Raw genomic sequence first — 18412 nt, forward strand, 5'->3', positions numbered from 1 at the left:
GTGGCGCCATAATATGTAGAAAAAAGTGTCCCACCGGACGATATACTCACTGCCTGAGCGTAGGCGCCATAAGCTCCGAACTGGATAGCCATGGGGTTGAACATTCCCATCTGTCCGGCCATTTGCTGCATACGTCTCATTGTGCGTTCCTTATCTGTATCTGCAAACTTCACCACCAGACTGGAGGATGCCCCCTAGTGGAGAGAGAAAAAATAGGAATGTCAATATTAAAGATTAGCAAAAAAATGTAACATAAGCCTGAAAAAATAGATATTATTAGTGATAAGTTACTCATTCTTTTTATAGAATATACATCTATCTCCTATATATCTATCTATCTATCTATCTCCTATCTATCTATCTATCTATCTATCTCCTATCTATCTCCTATCTATCTATCTATCTATCTATCTCCTATCTATCTATCTATCTCCTATCTATCTATCTATCTATCTATCTATCTATCTATCTATCTATCTCCTATCTATCTATCTATCTATCTATCTCATATCTATCTCTCTATCTATCTATCTCCTATCTATCATCTATCTATCTCCTATCTATCATCTATCTCACATCTATCTCTCTATTATCTATCTATCTCCTATCTATCTATCTATCTATCTATCTAATATCTATCTCCTATCTATCTATTTCCTATCTATCTATCAATCTATCTATCTCCTATCTATCTATATCATATCTATCTATCAATCTATCTATCTCCTATCTATCTATCTATCTATCTCATATCCATCTATCTATCTATCTATCTCCTATCTATCTATCAATCTATCTATCTCCTATCTATCTATCTCCTATCTATCTATCAATCTATCTATCTATCTCCTATCTATCTCCTATCTATCTATCTATATATCTATCTCCATATCTATCTATCTCCTATCTATCTATCTATCTATCTATCTCATATCTATCTATCTATCTATCTCCTATCTATCTATCTATCTATCTATCTATCTATCTATCTCATATCTATCTATCTATCTCCTATCTATCTATCTCCTATCTATCTATCTATCTATCTATCTCATATCTATCTATCTATCTATCTATCTCCTATCTATCTATCTCCTATCTATCTATCTATCTATCTATCTATCTATCTATCTATCTATCTCATATCTATCTATCTATCTATCTATCTATTATCTCCTATCTATCTATCTATCTATCTATCTCATATCTATCTATCTATCTCCTATCTATCTATCTCCTATCTATCTATCAATCTATCTATCTCCTATCTATCTATCTCCTATCTATCTATCAATCTATCTATCTCCTATCTATCTATCTCCTATCTATCTATCAATCTATCTATCTATCTCCTATCTATCTCCTATCTATCTATCTATCTATATATCTATCTCCATATCTATCTATCTCCTATCTATCTATCTATCTATCTATCTATCTATCTATCTATCTATCTATCTATTTCATATCTATCTATCTATCTCCTATCTATCTATCTATCTATCTATCTATCTATCTATCTATCTCATATCTATCTATCTATCTCCTATCTATCTATCTCCTATCTATCTATCTATCTATCTATCTATCTATCTATCTCATATCTATCTATCTCCTATCTATCTATCTATCTATCTCCTATCTATCTATCTCCTATCTATCTATCTATCTATCTATCTCATATCTATCTATCTATCTATCTATCTATCTATCTATTATCTCCTATCTATCTATCTATCTATCTCATATCTATCTATCTATCTCCTATCTATCTATCTCCTATCTATCTATCTATCTATCTATCTATCTATCTATCTATCTATCTATCTATCTATCTATTATCTCCTATCTATCTATCTATCTATCTATCTCATATCTATCTATCTATCTCCTATCTATCTATCTATCTATCTATCTATCTATCTCATATCTATCTATCTATCTCCTATCTATCTATCTCCTATCTATCTATCTATCTATCTATCTATCTATCTATCTCATATCTATCTATCTCCTATCTATCTATCTATCTATCTCCTATCTATCTATCTCCTATCTATCTATCTATCTATCTATCTATCTATCTATCTCATATCTATCTATCTATCTATCTATCTATCTATCTATCTATCTATCTCTCTATTATCTATCTATCTCCTATCTATCTATCTAATATCTATCTCCTATCTATCTATTTCCTATCTATCTATCAATCTATCTATCTCCTATCTATCTCCTATCTATCTATCAATCTATCTATCTCCTATCTATCTATCTCCTATCTATCTATCAATCTATCTATCTATCTCCTATCTATCTCCTATCTATCTATCTATATATCTATCTCCATATCTATCTATCTCCTATCTATCTATCTATCTATCTATCTCATATCTATCTATCTATCTCCTATCTATCTATCTATCTATCTCATATCTATCTATCTATCTCCTATCTATCTATCTATCTCCTATCTATCTATCTATCTATCTATCTATCTATCTATCTATCTATCTATCTATCTATCTATCTATCTCATATCTATCTATCTCCTATCTATCTATCTATCTATCTATCTCCTATCTATCTCCTATCTATCTATCTATCTATCTATCTCATATCTATCTATCTATCTATCTATCTATCTATCTATCTATCTATCTATTATCTCCTATCTATCTATCTATCTATCTATCTCATATCTATCTATCCATGTTATACTTTTCTGTCTCTTAGTTATCTTTCTACTTCTGATTAATAGATCTCATCTTTCGTTAAGATTTAGGGCCACATTTATCACTTTTGTGCGCCTAAGTGTAGTAGTTGCGCCTAAATTCGGGCGCACTGTTTTGCTAGAATTATCTCAAGCTACAACCATCTGTGATAAGTATATTTTCTGCCTCTTATTAATCACTTTAGTTTAGGCGCAGTTTAGGCGCAGTTTAGGCGCAATGTTAGATTCGGGCACTTACATGTGATCCTGCTACAAGCTCCTCTCTGCTTCTCCCACAGCCCAGCATGAGAATGACCCCCACAGCAGCACCCAGGTGTGTGACACCCTGCACCCAGTGACCTCCTCAGCAGTGGCTTCTCCTGGAGGGGATCCCCCAGTGCTGGTCTCCTGCTGCACCCCTGTAATTCTGCACAGTATCCCCCTCAGACACACTGGTGATACTGTGCAGAATTACATGGGGGACACTTGTTTGTAGTATCTGCAACATTCTGCAAACTTGTGCAAACTTCTCTTGCTCTTGCTGTGAGCTCAGGTTTTGCAGAATGTTTTGTAAATAGAAGGTGATGAAGTGTAAATAGAGTCTGCAGCTCCTGTCTGTAATGTATCTAATTGTATCTATTATATGTTCCAGTGTCTGTAATGTATCTAATTGTATCTATTACATGTTCTAGTGTCTGGCTGAGCTTTGCTGCTAGAAATGAGCTCTTCTGCAAAGGGGCTCAGTGCTTTCTTCTCAGATAACGCCACCTTCGGGCTGGAGTGTTTTTGCGCCCGTTTTTGCGCCTAAATGCAAAAGTCGCCCGTGATGAATATCATTAGGCGCAGCAAAACATCTGGAATTGAACGATAGATGAGGGAAGGGTGGTTATTTTAGCTGCGCGGCTAATTTGACGTTTAATCGCAAAAATGGCGCAAAAACGGTGCGCCTAAAGGAAAAGGCGCAAAAACAACAGAAAAAACAAGTGATAAATGTGGCCCTTAATTTTCTAAGATAATCTCAATCTAATCAGTGTTCCCCACTATTGGCAGCTCGGCCGCTTCTGGGTAAATGTGACATTAAAGTAGAATATTTCTATATTGACCAGAAATCCTAATTTTACATTAATGAGAGGCGCACGTGTCCTGCGGAGTCACCAGGGTGCGCAGGACCCATGTTTTATAGGCATTATGTTCTTATTGATCAGGCTCTTAATTGCTGCTCATCGACAAAGGAATATTTTTAATGCATACATTTCCTGCTAAGTTCCAGGCGGCCCGGTCTTAATTAGAGAGCAGCGTTCATTTAATTAACTGTGATCCACTGCGCTCTCCGCTAAGCCGGGTGTAATGACCACGGAGAGGGGATGTGCCGGGGATTGCAGCTCCGCATTAGCCGACGTTTCCTTCAATTTGCCTTATTATTGTTTGCTTTTCTTTTTTACTGTTTTGTAGCGTTTTGTGACTGTTGTTTTTAGCTGATTTCTAGGTTCAGTTCACACCGGAGGCGTCTGATAACGGACTTTGTCATCATAATTATTCATACTGCTTGTTGACCTGATTCTGACCGCAGACGTGGCGTTTTTGGCCCGTTTTTGAGCAGTCCGTCAAAAAATGCATGCATTTTTGACCAGTTTCAATTAAGATAATTACTCAGACCTGTCAAAAACCCATGCGTTTTTTAATGCAAGCTTTTTTTGGACGGACTGCTTAAAAACGGGCCAAAACGCATGCGTTTTTTTACGATCTGAAAACGCTAAAAACGGCCCCAAAACGCCACACATGACACTTTGAAACCGTTTTTTGTCCGTTTTTAAGCATGCCGTTAAAAAACGCATCCGTTTTTGTCCGTTTTTTATTGCACAAATTCGGAAAACCCGTCAAAAACGAATGCGTTTTCAAAAAACTGACTTAAAAACGGACCAAAAACGGTTTCAAAACGCCATGTGTGGCATCACTCTCAGGTGTTACAAGTCCAGCCCATTAAAGAGCCTCTAAAATTGACTAAGCTTTTCATCCAAAGCAGAGACACCCGTGTTTGTAGCTGATGCTTACTTTTACACAGGGGACGTTACTATGAAAAAAGAGACCTACAGAATATCTCTGGTGCCACCTATAGATATAACCTGGGAGTCAATGTCCAACCCATTAAAAAGCCTTGAAAATTTACTAAAGGATTTCAGCCAAACCAGAGACAACCCCAGTCAGACACTTACTTTTACATAGGCGAAAATACAATGAATATAATTCCTCATGGTTTTCTAGATCTCTGCTTGCTGTCATTCTGTGGAAAGCTTGATTGTTTACTTCTAGTGGACAGAGATCTGACCACCGTTACACAGGTGCGCGGCTCGTTATAACACACGGCTCTGATTAGTCTCTGACACTAACGAGCACCAGTGGGACCGTGGTCAGATTTCTGACCACTATACGGCCGGCGGCACACGTGGCGTTTTGAACCCGTTTTTGGGCTGTTTTTAAGCAGTCCGTTAAAAAAACGCATGCATTTTTTTTAGTTTTTGTCAGTTTTTCCCCAATTATGCTAATTATGACAATTGGGAAAAAACTAACAAAAACGGAAAAAAGGATGCATTTTTTAACCGACTGCTTAAAAATGGCCCAAAAACGGGTTCAAAACGCCACGTGTGCCACCGGCCTAAGTAAGCAACAGAAGCTTTCTATAGAATGACAGCAAGCAGAGATCTAGAAAACTGCTAGGAATTGATACAGAAAGTATATCGGGAAAAACGTATAATTTTTCATCATTCACACAGTAACAATAATTTGCTGAAATGAGAATCTCCCTGTAAGAAGAGGGGGGCAGGCGAAGGGAAACAAAACAGTTTTTAAAACTTTTACAAAAGGAGTTGGGAGATTTTCATGAACAGTTTTATGGGACTAGAAGGGTTTACATCCCAATTTCCAGGATAACTAGCACAACATCAGTTCCGGTTTAATAGATTTGGACACAAACCAAATTTGGCGCAGCATCTATGAAGCCAGACTTGGAGGACTCGCTAGTACTAGTTATACAAGATTCAAAAAAGTTTACAACACTAATATCCCAATTCTTTATGGGGCAGACGTTTCCCCAGTCACTCAGAAACCTTCAAAGTCTCACGAGAAGGAAAGTACGTAAGAGGTTGTGCGCAGAGAGATGACAATGACTGGATGTTACTCTACCAGAAAGAGTATCAACGCTGAGCTGTTTTATTCTGCTTTTCAGTCTACATTCATTCTGCTAAACCCATTAGTGAGTCCGGGGGGAAGTGCTGTATCAGACCAGGGGGGGGAAGTGCTGTATCAGACCAGGGGGGGGGGGTGATGGGATGTATCAGACCAGGGGGGGGAAGTGCTGTATCAGACCAGGGGGGGGGGTGATGGGATGTATCAGACCAGGGGGGGGAAGTGCTGTATCAGACCAGGGGGGGGGGTGATGGGATGTATCAGACCAGGGGGGGAAGTGCTGTATCAGACCAGGGGGGGGGGTGATGGGATGTATCAGACCAGGGGGGGAAGTGCTGTATCAGACCAGGGGGGGGGAGGGTGATGGGATGTATCAGACAATGGGGTGATGGGATGTATCAGACAATGGGGTGATGGGATGTATCAGACAATGGGGTGATGGGATGTATCAGACCAGGGGGTGATGGGATGTATCAGACAATGGGGTGATGGGATGTATCAGACAATGGGGTGATGGGATGTATCAGACAATGGGGTGATGGGATGTATCAGACCAGGGGGGGATGGGATGTATCAGACCAGGGGGGGATGGGATGTATCAGACCAGGGGGGGATGGGATGTATCAGACCAGGGGGTGATGGGATGTATCAGGCATGGGGGTGATGGGATGTATCAGACCAGGGGGGGTGATGGGATGTATCAGACCGGGGGGTGATGGGATGTATCAGACCAGTGGGTGATGGGATGTAACAGACCAGGGGGTGATGGGATGTATCAGACCAGGGGGTGATGGGATGTATCAGACCAGGGGGGGTGATGGGATGTATCAGACCGGGGGGTGATGGGATGTATCAGACCAGGGGGGGTGATGGGATGTATCAGACCAGGGGGTGATGGGATGTATCAGACCGGGGGGTGATGGGATGTATCAGACAATGGGGTGATGGGATGTATCAGACCAGTGGGTGATGGGATGTAACAGACCAGGGGGTGATGGGATGTATCAGACCAGGGGGTGATGGGATGTATCAGACCAGGGGGGGTGATGGGATGTATCAGACCGGGGGGTGATGGGATGTATCAGACCAGGGGGGGTGATGGGATGTATCAGACCAGGGGGTGATGGGATGTATCAGACCGGGGGGTGATGGGATGTATCAGACCAGGGGGTGATGGGATGTATCAGACCAGGGGGTGATGGGATGTATCAGACCAGGGGGGGATGGGATGTATCAGACAATGGGGTGATGGGATGTATCAGACCAGGGGGTGATGGGATGTATCAGACCAGGGGGGATGCGCTGTATCATACCGGGGGGGGGGGGGAGGGTGATGGGATGTAACAGACCATGGGGTGATGGGATGTATCAGACAATGGGGTGATGGAATGTATCAGACCAGGGGGTGATGGGATGTATCAGACCAGGGGGGGATGGGATGTATCAGACCAGGGGGTGATGGGATGTATCAGACCAGGGGGTGATGGGATGTTTGGCCTCATACATCAGGACGGCTGCGGCACGTTGAGAGCTGATAACAGTGTTTGCACATTACATATAATCGCCACTAAGTGCTTCTTCCCTGATAATTTAATGAAAACCCAGATAATTTTAAATGTCCTCTATGTCCTTGTACCTGTTTAGCACAAGATTCAATCCGGTAGATGAGGTTTTAATGATCGCGCTGACTATCTGTAATTGTTGTGTAATTGGCCAATACAATTTCTACCCAAAGAAAAAAAAAATTGACACTGACATCGCATCACACGTCTCCTATTGGTAATTAATATTCTGTTACCATCCGGGATGGAAAAAAAAAGTCAAATGAAGAACATTTGGATAAGTCTGAGGATGAGATCGGAGAGAAAGAGGGAATTCACACAATAAGGGCGGCCATTTTGAATTTTGTATATATAAACCAGTTTTGGGTATCAGTGATACTGATTGATAGATATATAGATGACAGATTAGATATAGATGGAATGATAGCAGTAGGCCCCGCGCCTGTGCACTGCCTATAGCTTGCGTCTGTTCAGGTGTGAAAGGCTACACCTGGGCGGGGTAGGACAGGTCATCCTCCTGATAAATCCTTCCGGTGCCGGCAGAGGGGGCACCATTATATGTTGGTGCACTTAGAGCCAGTGTACGATAAATGTGCCGTGCTGTATGAAACGGAAAAACGTACATACAAGACATCGGGGCTTATTTACTAAGGGTCCGCGGATTGCACTTTCGTTGGACTGTTCATAATTTTCGGGATTTGCGCCGCTGGGACAGGTATTTAGCAGGGCATTGTGTCGCACACAATTGAAATCAGGGGCCGTCCGTCAGACGATCCGAATTAACTTTCAATTTGTGTTGCAAGACAATGCACTTGCATTCACTAGGAAGAAGAAGGTGAACTCCAGGGACCTGAGCAGGGAAGCGATACATGCAGGGTATCGGATGCAGAATCTTTAGTGACTCCCCGCACAGCGCATTATACATGGACAATGCACTTACATGCACCAGGAAGAAGAAGGTGAACTCCGGGGACCTGAGCGGGGAAGCGACACATGCAGAATATCGGGCGCACGATCTTAGTGACTCCCCGCACAGCGCATTATACACGGACAATGCACTTACATGCACCAGGAAGGAGAAGGTGAACTCCAGGGACCTGAGCGGGGGAAGTGACACATGCAGGATATTGGGCGCAGGATCTTAGTGACTCCCTGCACAGCACATTATACACCGACAATGCAGGTGAACTCTTCTGGATGGGTAAGTACATGTGCCCCATAGAGATACATAAGAGATATGGTGGGTGATATATATATATATATATATATATATACACTCACCGGCCACTTTATTAGGTACACCATGCTAGTAACGGGTTGGACCCCCTTTTGCCTTCAGAACTGCCTCAATTCTTCGTGGCATAGATACAACAAGGTGCTGGAAGCTCCTCAGAGATTTTGCTCCATATTGACATGATGGCATCACACAGTTGCCGCAGATTTGTCGGCTGCACATCCATGATGCGAATCTCCCGTTCCACCACATCCCAAAGATGCTCTATTGGATGGAGATCTGGTGACTGTGGAGCCATTTGTGTCCAGTGACCTCATTGTCATGTTCTAGAAACCAGTCTGAGATGATTCCAGCTTTATGACATGGCGCATTATCCTGCTGAAAGTAGCCATCAGATGTTACAGGGTACATTGTGCTCATAAAGGGATGGACATGGTCAGCAACAACACCATGACACCAGCACCACCAGCCTGACCCGCTGATACAAGGCAGGATGGATCCATGACACCACCACCACCAGCCTGAGCCGCTGATACAAGGCAGGATGGATCCATGACACCACCACCACCAGCCTGACCCGTTGATACAAGGCAGGATGGATCCATGACACCACCACCACCAGCCTGACCCGCTGATACAAGGCAGGATGGATCCATGACACCATCACCACCAGCCTGACCCGCTGATACAAGGCAGGATGGATCCATGCTTTCATGTTGTTGACGCCAAATTCTGACCCTACCATCCGAATGTCGCAGCAGAAATCGAGACTCATCAGACCAGGCAACGTTTTTCCAATCTTCTACTGTCCAATTTCGATGAGCTTGTGCAAATTGTAGCCTCAGTTTCCTGTTCTTAGCTGAAAGGAGTGGCACCCGGTGTGGTCTTCTGCTGCTGTAGCCCATCTGCCTCAAAATTGGACGTACTGTGCGTTCAGAGATGCTCTTCTGCCTACCTTGGGTGTAACAGGTTGCGATTTGAGTCACTGTTGCCTTTCTATCAGCTCGAACCAGTCTGCCCATTCTCCTCTGACCTCTGGCATCAACAAGGCATTTCCGCCCACAGAACTGCCGCTCACTGGCTGTTTTTTCTTTTTCGGACCATTCTCTGTAAACCCTAGAGATGGTTGTGCGTGAAAATCCCAGTAGATCAGCAGTTTCTGAAATACTCAGACCAGCCCTTCTGGCACCAACAACCATGCCACGTTCAAAGGCCACAAATCACCTTTCTTCCCCATACTGATGCTCAGGAGAACTGCAGGAGATTGTCTTGACCATGTCTACATGCCTAAATGCACTGCCGCCATGTGATTGGCTGATTAGAAATTAAGTGTTAACGAGCAGTTGGACAGGTGTACCTAATAAAGTGGCCGGTGAGTGTATATATATATGGTCATTTATCTGTTTTCCTCTTCTTAAACCTTTTGTGAGCCTTTTTTTATTTGCACCTCATTTGTATTTTGGAGTCTCCGCTCTTTGTCATATGCACTTTTTTTTAGGTGCAAATTTTCGCACAACTCGTACCATTGTCTTTCCTATGCAAGGATTACGGAGAATAAACAGAGAAGGAAGGAAAGAAATTCCGGATGTGAAATTTGGGAGTGAAACTAAAGGCCGCCATTCCTGATCAGACTCTGTGCCGCACCATTATTGTCATTTACTATAATGGGTTAATTTGCCTTTTGATGATTTCCTACAGTAGCTGAAAAGCTCATTTCCTAAGTTGTCAGCAGCAGAAAATGGAGTTGTTGAGCAGCGCTCCGTGTGACAGGCGGCTTTTCCAGTTCTGTTCTCACCTATTGATATTCAATTACACAGCATGGGCCTGTACCGCGCCTTCCGCACAGCGCCATAGGCCTCCCCCTCACCTACATTATACACAGGAGACGCTCATATACAGGAGCTCCGAAACCTGCAGACAGGACAAAGATAACGCAGCCCAGAGAATTAACCCTTCTAGGGTCATATACTGATAGTACAGGAACTAGCACCAGAGCTGCACTCACTATTCTGCTGTTGGTGCAGTCACTGTGTACATACATGACATTACTTATCCTGTACTGATCCTGAGTTACATCCTGTATTATACCCCAGAGCTGCACTCACTATTCTGCTGCTGGTGCAGTCACTGTGTACATACATGACATTACTTATCCTGTACTGATCCTGAGTTACATCCAGTATTATACCCCAGAGCTGCACTCACTATTCTGCTGCTGGTGCAGTCACTGTGTACATACATGACATTACTTATCCTGTACTGATCCTGAGTTACCTCCTGTATTATACTCCAGAGCTGCACTCACTATTCTGCTGCTGGTGCAGTCACTGTGTACATACATGACATTACTTCTCCTGTACTGATCCTGAGTTACATCCTGTATTATACCCCAGAGCTGCACTCACTATTCTGCTGGTGCAGTCACTGTGTACATACATGACATTACTTATCCTGTACTGATCCTGAGTTACATCCTGTATTATACCCCAGAGCTGCACTCACTATTCTGCTGCTGGTGCAGTCACTGTGTACATACATGACATTACTTATCCTGTACTGATCCTGAGTTACATCCTGTATTATACCCCAGAGCTGCACTCACTATTCTGCTGCTGGTGCAGTCACTGTACATACATGACATTACTTATCCTGTACTGATCCTGAGTTACATCCTGTATTATGCTCCAGAGCTGCACTCACTATTCTGCTACTGGTGCAGTCACTGTGTACATACATGACATTACTTATCCTGTACTGATCCTGAGTTACATCCTGTATTATCCTCCAGAGCTGCACTCACTATTCTGCTGCTGGTGCAGTCACTGTGTACATACATGACATTACTTATCCTGTACTGATCCTGAGTTACATCCTGTATTATACCCCAGAGCTGCACTCACTATTCTGCTGGTGCAGTCACTGTGTACATACATGACATTACTTATCCTGTACTGATCCTGAGTTACATCCTGTATTATCCTCCAGAGCTGCACTCACTATTCTGCTGGTACAGTCAGATGTGAACTAAATTAACAAATAATATTTTTCTTTGTTATAATACAATGATGCACTAGGTGGCAGTACAGACAATACACAGTCTGCTGTTTTTGTAGCATAAAGCCGTAAAACTGTATTATTAACTCTATATTTATAGTTATGGTAAAGCATATAAACATATATTTTTCTATGTCCTGGATGGTAATTTGTAAGGGGGGTAGTAATGTTAGCCGTCACACCAGGATATTTCGACTTCCCTGTTCCATAAAAAATACCATGTTCTAAATGAAAAATGGAGCCTCCTTCATCAAAACTGTCTAAATGGAAAACAATCCTTGCTGCCCATCGTAACCAATTGCATCACAGCTTTCATGTTGCAAATTGCTCAAGTGGAATGACAACTGCAAGGTGATTGGTTGCTGTCAATAACTGGTTGCTAGGGGGTGCATCGCCGCCATTTTTGCCACTTCAAAATACTAAGGAATAACTCAAAACTAAGCGAGGACAGCGCTAATAAATACCAGCCATTATAGGGGTTAGGTTAGGGGACCCCTTAATTCTGTGGTTGAACACAAATATGTAATGTGGCTGGTAAAAGAAAAAAATACAGGCCTAACAGAGTCATAACTCTGAGGTAATTTTCGCATCCTAGCCCATATTTATACGGTTAGGTTGGTACGTTTTGCTGACCCCATGTGTGCGCATCTACTTATATAAGGGGCTTATTGAGGCTGTTATTATTTAGCCGCAAAGATGGCAGGACTACTTGTTGCTCACAGCAACCAATCACAGCGCTGCTTTTGTGTTGTAAACAGCTCAGGTGAAATGAGAGCTGTGTTCTGATTGGCTGACAGGCACAGGATGGCCTATTTACCTGTCAGTTTATATAGTTCTATATACATATACAGTCCATGATATTTGGGCCTGGGAAGTTCTATATACGCAAAGGCTCAGTAGAGTATAGACCTTATCTATATCCTATACAGTTTTTATCGGTCAGTGACCACTGTATTGCACTATTTCGGCTTTAAATTTCCATTAAAGTAATAATAAAAAATCACTATGCTCACACATTGTGGAAATGGCACAAAAAAGCAGTAAAGCGTCATTAGTGGACGCCATTGCTAACACCGCCATGTGACCGTTTTTCTCTTTTTTACATATTATTGCTGATAAATCGCCCCCTGCCTTCCCCTCCTGCCCACCAGCTTTCTGTCAGATGCGTAAAAAAGACATTAAAGGACCAATTAGTCGTTGTTTTGGTCGTTTTTCGTGAGTCTGGTTGTCAGTCTCTCCCTCTCATCCCATATGGAGCTAATGAATTCTATAGCGCAAAACAGTTGGAGAGAAGAGAGACATAGAGTGAAGCCCGGCGCGTCCCTCAGGGGCTTTTAGCTGTCCTGCCAGCTGCCTGCCCCGTTACAAAGATGTGACTGGAGAGGAAAAAAAAGAAAAAAACAAAAACCGCTGCAGATGAGCACTTCATCCCCAAAAGGCCATCCTGTGTGCCTGGATGATTCATACCCCCTGTCAGGGAGCCTGGCTGCCTGGCACTTTATTTCCGGCCTAGCAACAACTGATTTATGAGCTCATTTATAAAACAATGGGCACGGAAGAGAAAAAAGGGAAAAAAAAGTTGTCCTGTGCCGCTCTTACAGCCCGAATTAAGGAGGCGCCACTGAAATAAGGTGCCAATAATGGTTGTGTCTACGCAAAAACATAGGTTGGCAATCATGATGATTAACCATAGAGTTACATACTGGTTATGTGGTTCTTTACAGTAGGTTGGCTCCTCTCAGGGCCGGCAAACTGGGCATATACCCAGGGCCCCCTGTCTGAAAGGGGCCCCTCTGCATGTGGACTTTTGTGGGCAGAGGATGTAGAGCCCTTTTAATACCCCTTGTTTGAATGCCCGGATGTAGATGCTTATCATCTATCTCCTGTCTATATATCTATCATCTACCTGTCTAGTTATCATCTCCTATAATTTGTCTATTTCCTGTCTATATATCTGTCTATCTCCCCATTTATCTATCTAGCTTTTTGGCAGATTCCCTCCCCATACTACAGTTTGTAAACTACAAAGTGCGGGGACTTTGAGTCCTCCCGCTCCATTCAATAGCATGGGAGTGTTAGAAATGACTGAGCACAGCGCTAGGGTATCTCATTTGCTGTCTGTAGTAGTGCTGGAGATGACTTAGCGCTTAGTTCAGCATTTTCCGTCACTATATGTATATGTAAAGCATAATGAATAATTCAGGAACATTCTCTATCCCCTGTAAGAAGCACATAACATAAAACGTGATACTAGAGAGGACAATCCTAACCCTCTCCAGCGAGCCAGCCAGGCTGCCCACACCCCTGGCACCGCACACAAGATGCCGTCTAATGAGTGGTAGAGTTTATTATAGATCAGGATGGAGCCGCCTCCATTACTGGAGCCTCGTGCTCCTTACAGGCCAAGATGCTTCAAGTGGAAGGATTAATGTTCAGTCAAATAGGAATTTATAGAAAAACAACATTGAAGGAGCCGCGTTATCACATTTATAAGAGTTACCCAGTGATCATATAAATCCTCAATGTCAAACATAGTACATGGATAATACACACAGTGATGTCACAGTGCAGAGATTATACACACAGTGATGTCACAGTACAGGGATAATACACACAGTGATGTCACAGTGCAGAGATTATACACACAGTGATGTCACAGTGCAGGGATAATACACACAGTGATGTCACAGTACAGGGATAATACACACAGTGATGTCACAGTACAGAGATAATACACACAGTGATGTCACAGTACAGGGATAATACACACAGTGATGTCACAGTACAGGGATAATACACACAGTGATGTCACAGTACAGAGATAATACACACAGTGATGTCACAGTACAGGGATAATACACACAGCGATGTCACAGTACAGGGATAATACACACAGCGATGTCACAGTACAGGGATAATACATACAGTGATGTCACAGTACAGGGATAATACACACAGTGATGTCACAGTACAGGGATAATACACACAGCGATGTCACAGTACAGAGATAATACACACAGTGATGTCACAGTACAGGGATAATACACACAGTGATGTCACAGTACAGGATAATACACACAGTGATGTCACAGTACATGGATAATACACACAGTGATGTCACAGTACAGGGATAATACACACAGTGATGTCACAGTACAGGGATAATACACACAGCGATGTCACAGTACAGGGGTAATACACACAGCGATGTCACAGTACTGGGATAATACACACAGTGATGTCACAGTACAGAGATAATACACACAGTGATGTCACAGTACAGGGATAATACACACAGTGATGTCACAGTACAGAGATAATACACACAGTGATGTCACAGTACAGGGATAATACACAGTGATGTCACAGTACAGGGATAATACACACAACAATGTCACTATACACATATGACATGTACAAGATGTCACAGTAAAGGAATTACAAACAGAAGTAGGACCATTCCTCTATCACTCTAAGGAGATGGGCTCCTTTGCTGTTGGGTGTTCCTATCACTTTGCTAGTTACGCCAATAACAGGCAGGTAGGTCTTGTTTTTTGTGGTATTGCTGTCATTGGAGAGCTGTGTAATGTTCTCATCATTTCATGGAGTTTAGGAAATCCTTCTCCTATTTCCATTGACCCCTTAGTGTCCCCCTCGGAGCAGCGCTCTGTACAGTACAAGAACATTTCATTATTACAGACGACTTTCCTAGATTAATATATAACAAAAAAATACAGGATTAGAAAAAATTATGAGAATGTCATTTAAAGCCAATGTGGCCCCCGCGCCGGCACCGAACTGTGACCCCAGCAGCGCGGCTCCTGTTAATTTTCACAGTACAGCTGTCAGCGGGTGTGTAAATAGTGCTCGTCCATGGCCGACACTCTCCTTCCACACATCAACTGTTCAATTAACAGAAGAAGGGAAGAAAGAGGACGGCAACCTTCTATCAGGGCTGCGATGTTTCCCGGCAATTTATGAAAGTCTACACAAATCTAATTACAAGCCCCACTGCCTCCCATTTACATGAATCTACTCCAGTCCCGAGCTGTTTATATCCAAAATCATTGTTCAAGAAAAATATCATAAAAATAAAAAAAATCTCAACTGATTTGGGAAGCCTGCGCCCCTCTCCCTGGATGACGGGGGAAGACGGGGATTACACTCATAAGAATAATCTGCGTCATCATATTCCGTAACACTTTACAAATCTTGGGGGATTGACCACGCGGTGGAAGGAAATTCCCAAGCGCTAAAGTTTTTATTCGGTAGGATAATGAGACAGACTGTCATAAACACGAGGGGAGGATTTATCTGGGTCAAATCCTAGCTTAGACTACATTCACACGGCCGTATGAAAACAGCCATTTCCGTACCGTTTTTTTTTACGGATTACATACAGCCGCATTCATTTCAATGGACATTACGTCTAACCATTTATATTGCCGTTTTTGACACTGTAGCGTAGCGTACCGTATACTAGCCTTATAAAAATATACAGCATGTCCTATTTTCTCCCGTATTTCAGTTCCGTAAGCCCTAGAAGTCTATGGGGACGTATAAAATACAGGTTGCACACATGCTGCATACGGATGAAAAACGTCATGTAAATACGGGCTCATATGGAGAAATCATATGGCCGTGTGAATGTAGCCTAAGGCTATATTCACATTGCCGTTGCCCGTCCCGTACCGTACGGTAGCGGGCAACGGCAGTGTACGGGAGAGGAGGAGGAGGTGAGCGCAGCTCACCCCCGCCCCTCTCCATAGCAACCTATGGCGCACGGCCCCGTATTACGGGAAAAGATAGGACAGGTCCTATCTTTCTCCCGGGTACGGAACGGTACGGTGCCGCACGTGTGCGGCACCGTACCGCTCCCGTAGGGTGCCGTGCGCCCATAGGAGTGTATGGGGGACGTATATCGGCCGTATATACGTCGGCCGTATATACGTCCCCCCATACGTTCGTGTGAATGTAGCCTAATACTGTGATTATTGCCCTCTTTCCACACCTCCACGCAAGGGGGGGGGGAGGGGCGTGGAAAGGCATGGAGGGGGCTGTCCTGGGTTTGGGTAAAGCCGGTGGGTAGTTGGCCGGGTGCGGGGCGTTCCTGTCCATGCTTGCACAGTCGTTGCACCCAGTGAATTTTCATATGTGAAATTTCACCAGTTGTGTTTATTTCTACCTCCGGTAGGGTCTGGTATAGAAATAAACGTGGCACAGCTCCCCACCGGATACATCAAGAGGGAGGAGCTGCAGCGGGTGCTCGGCCTATCAGACACTGGAAAGCGTGCTGTCAATAACAGAAGAAGATGAGGAAATGAGAAATCAGCGGATCAGGCGGGGACTTTTGTTTGGGAATGATAAGACAGAGGGTGACATGATTGTTGCACATTTTGGTGATTTATTGATTTCGGAGATGGGGGGGTTGGTGATTGTGGTTTTCTATACAGACATGGATGACAGTCTAAAATGATGGGAGTGAAGGGTCTTGTCAAGGTTATGATGAATTGCAGTGGATGTTGTAGTAAGGTAAAATAGCTAGCGTACAATCATGAAGAACTGGTGGCTGAATACTCCTATGTGTATTTTCATTCAATATAGAGGGGGGAGTAAGACACCCCCAGGAATCAAGTTTAACATGGGTAACCCGTGTTCCCCCCTTTTTTAATTATCTTTCATATGGGAGACTTTGGAGACCACCATGTGTTACATGTAAGATGGTGGATAGCAGTCCCTTAACCGGAACGCTCACCCACACCAGTGTTATCCTACCCCCGCTGGTAGCAGCCACGATCTGTGCTGGCACCGATTGTGGGTGTAAACTCTTTAAATGCAGCTGGGAGATGGGTGTCACCAGCAGGGGGCTGACCTAAATGCCAAACCGGAAACCAGACTTCTGTCTGAAATCCAGGTCCTGGACCCAAGTCTTCAATGTTCAACACAAATCCCAACCTTGTGGTTCGGGTTTGTTCATCACTAGTGACGGACCGCATGCTCAACCTGTTAATTAATGGACCTTCGCAGGAAAACTTGGCAAAATCTGGTGTTTTAAAAACTTTTTCCCCCTTTATACCAAATGGAAGGGGTGGGCAAAAAGGAGCAAAATGTAAACGGACATATATGGCATAAGCTTAGGCTTACACTGTCCTAATATATTCATCAGGATAAATCTGTCCCAAATGACAGAATTCACGCAAACTAGAAAACCCTTAAAATCAGCAGATTCTGCTCCAATATACAGCAATCATAAAAATGAGAATTTTTTTAAAAATCCCGAAACGAAAAAAATTCCGGACCTGATGGAAATCTCTCCTCATTTGAAGTTGCCTTTGAATTTGCGGCACCTGTAAAGTGACAGATGAGGAGCGCGCTGGCAGTAATTTCACACATGCATGCACAGACACACGCCTGTCGCTACCATGGGCAATGACTGCAGGAGCTGCTGCTGACAATCTGTAGACAGATTCATTTGGAGGAATTCATCCTACACCTGTAGAAGTGACAGAACTTCCCCCTTCAGGACTGGACTCCAGGGTACGGGGAGGATCATTAGCATTCTTCTCACCACCCATCCCCCGGCTGCTCCAGTCTCCAGGTTCAGGATTAGGAAGGGGGAGCATAGTCCCGGCAGCTGCCAAGCATCTGGGCCAGTCACTTGCATTG

The 18412-nt window shown here is 43.2% G+C and overlaps 1 protein-coding gene across 10 annotated transcripts in view; it reads right to left on the reverse strand.

Moving 5' to 3' along the window:
- The window catches only part of CELF4 (CUGBP Elav-like family member 4), an 893342-nt gene that overhangs the window by 99303 nt on the left and 775627 nt on the right, over positions 1-18412 (reverse strand). For all 10 annotated transcript variants that reach the window (XR_011852739.1, XM_072132849.1, XM_072132843.1 and 7 more), the window contains exon 6: positions 51-194. Coding sequence is in view for 9 of the 10 variants with exons in the window: in XM_072132849.1 (XP_071988950.1) it covers positions 51-194 (144 nt within the window). In the remaining variant the exon portion in view is untranslated. The remainder of the gene's footprint in view (positions 1-50; positions 195-18412) is intronic.

This window comes from Engystomops pustulosus, chromosome 1 (assembly GCF_040894005.1).
Source record: "Engystomops pustulosus chromosome 1, aEngPut4.maternal, whole genome shotgun sequence".
NCBI lineage: Eukaryota > Metazoa > Chordata > Amphibia > Anura > Leptodactylidae > Engystomops > Engystomops pustulosus.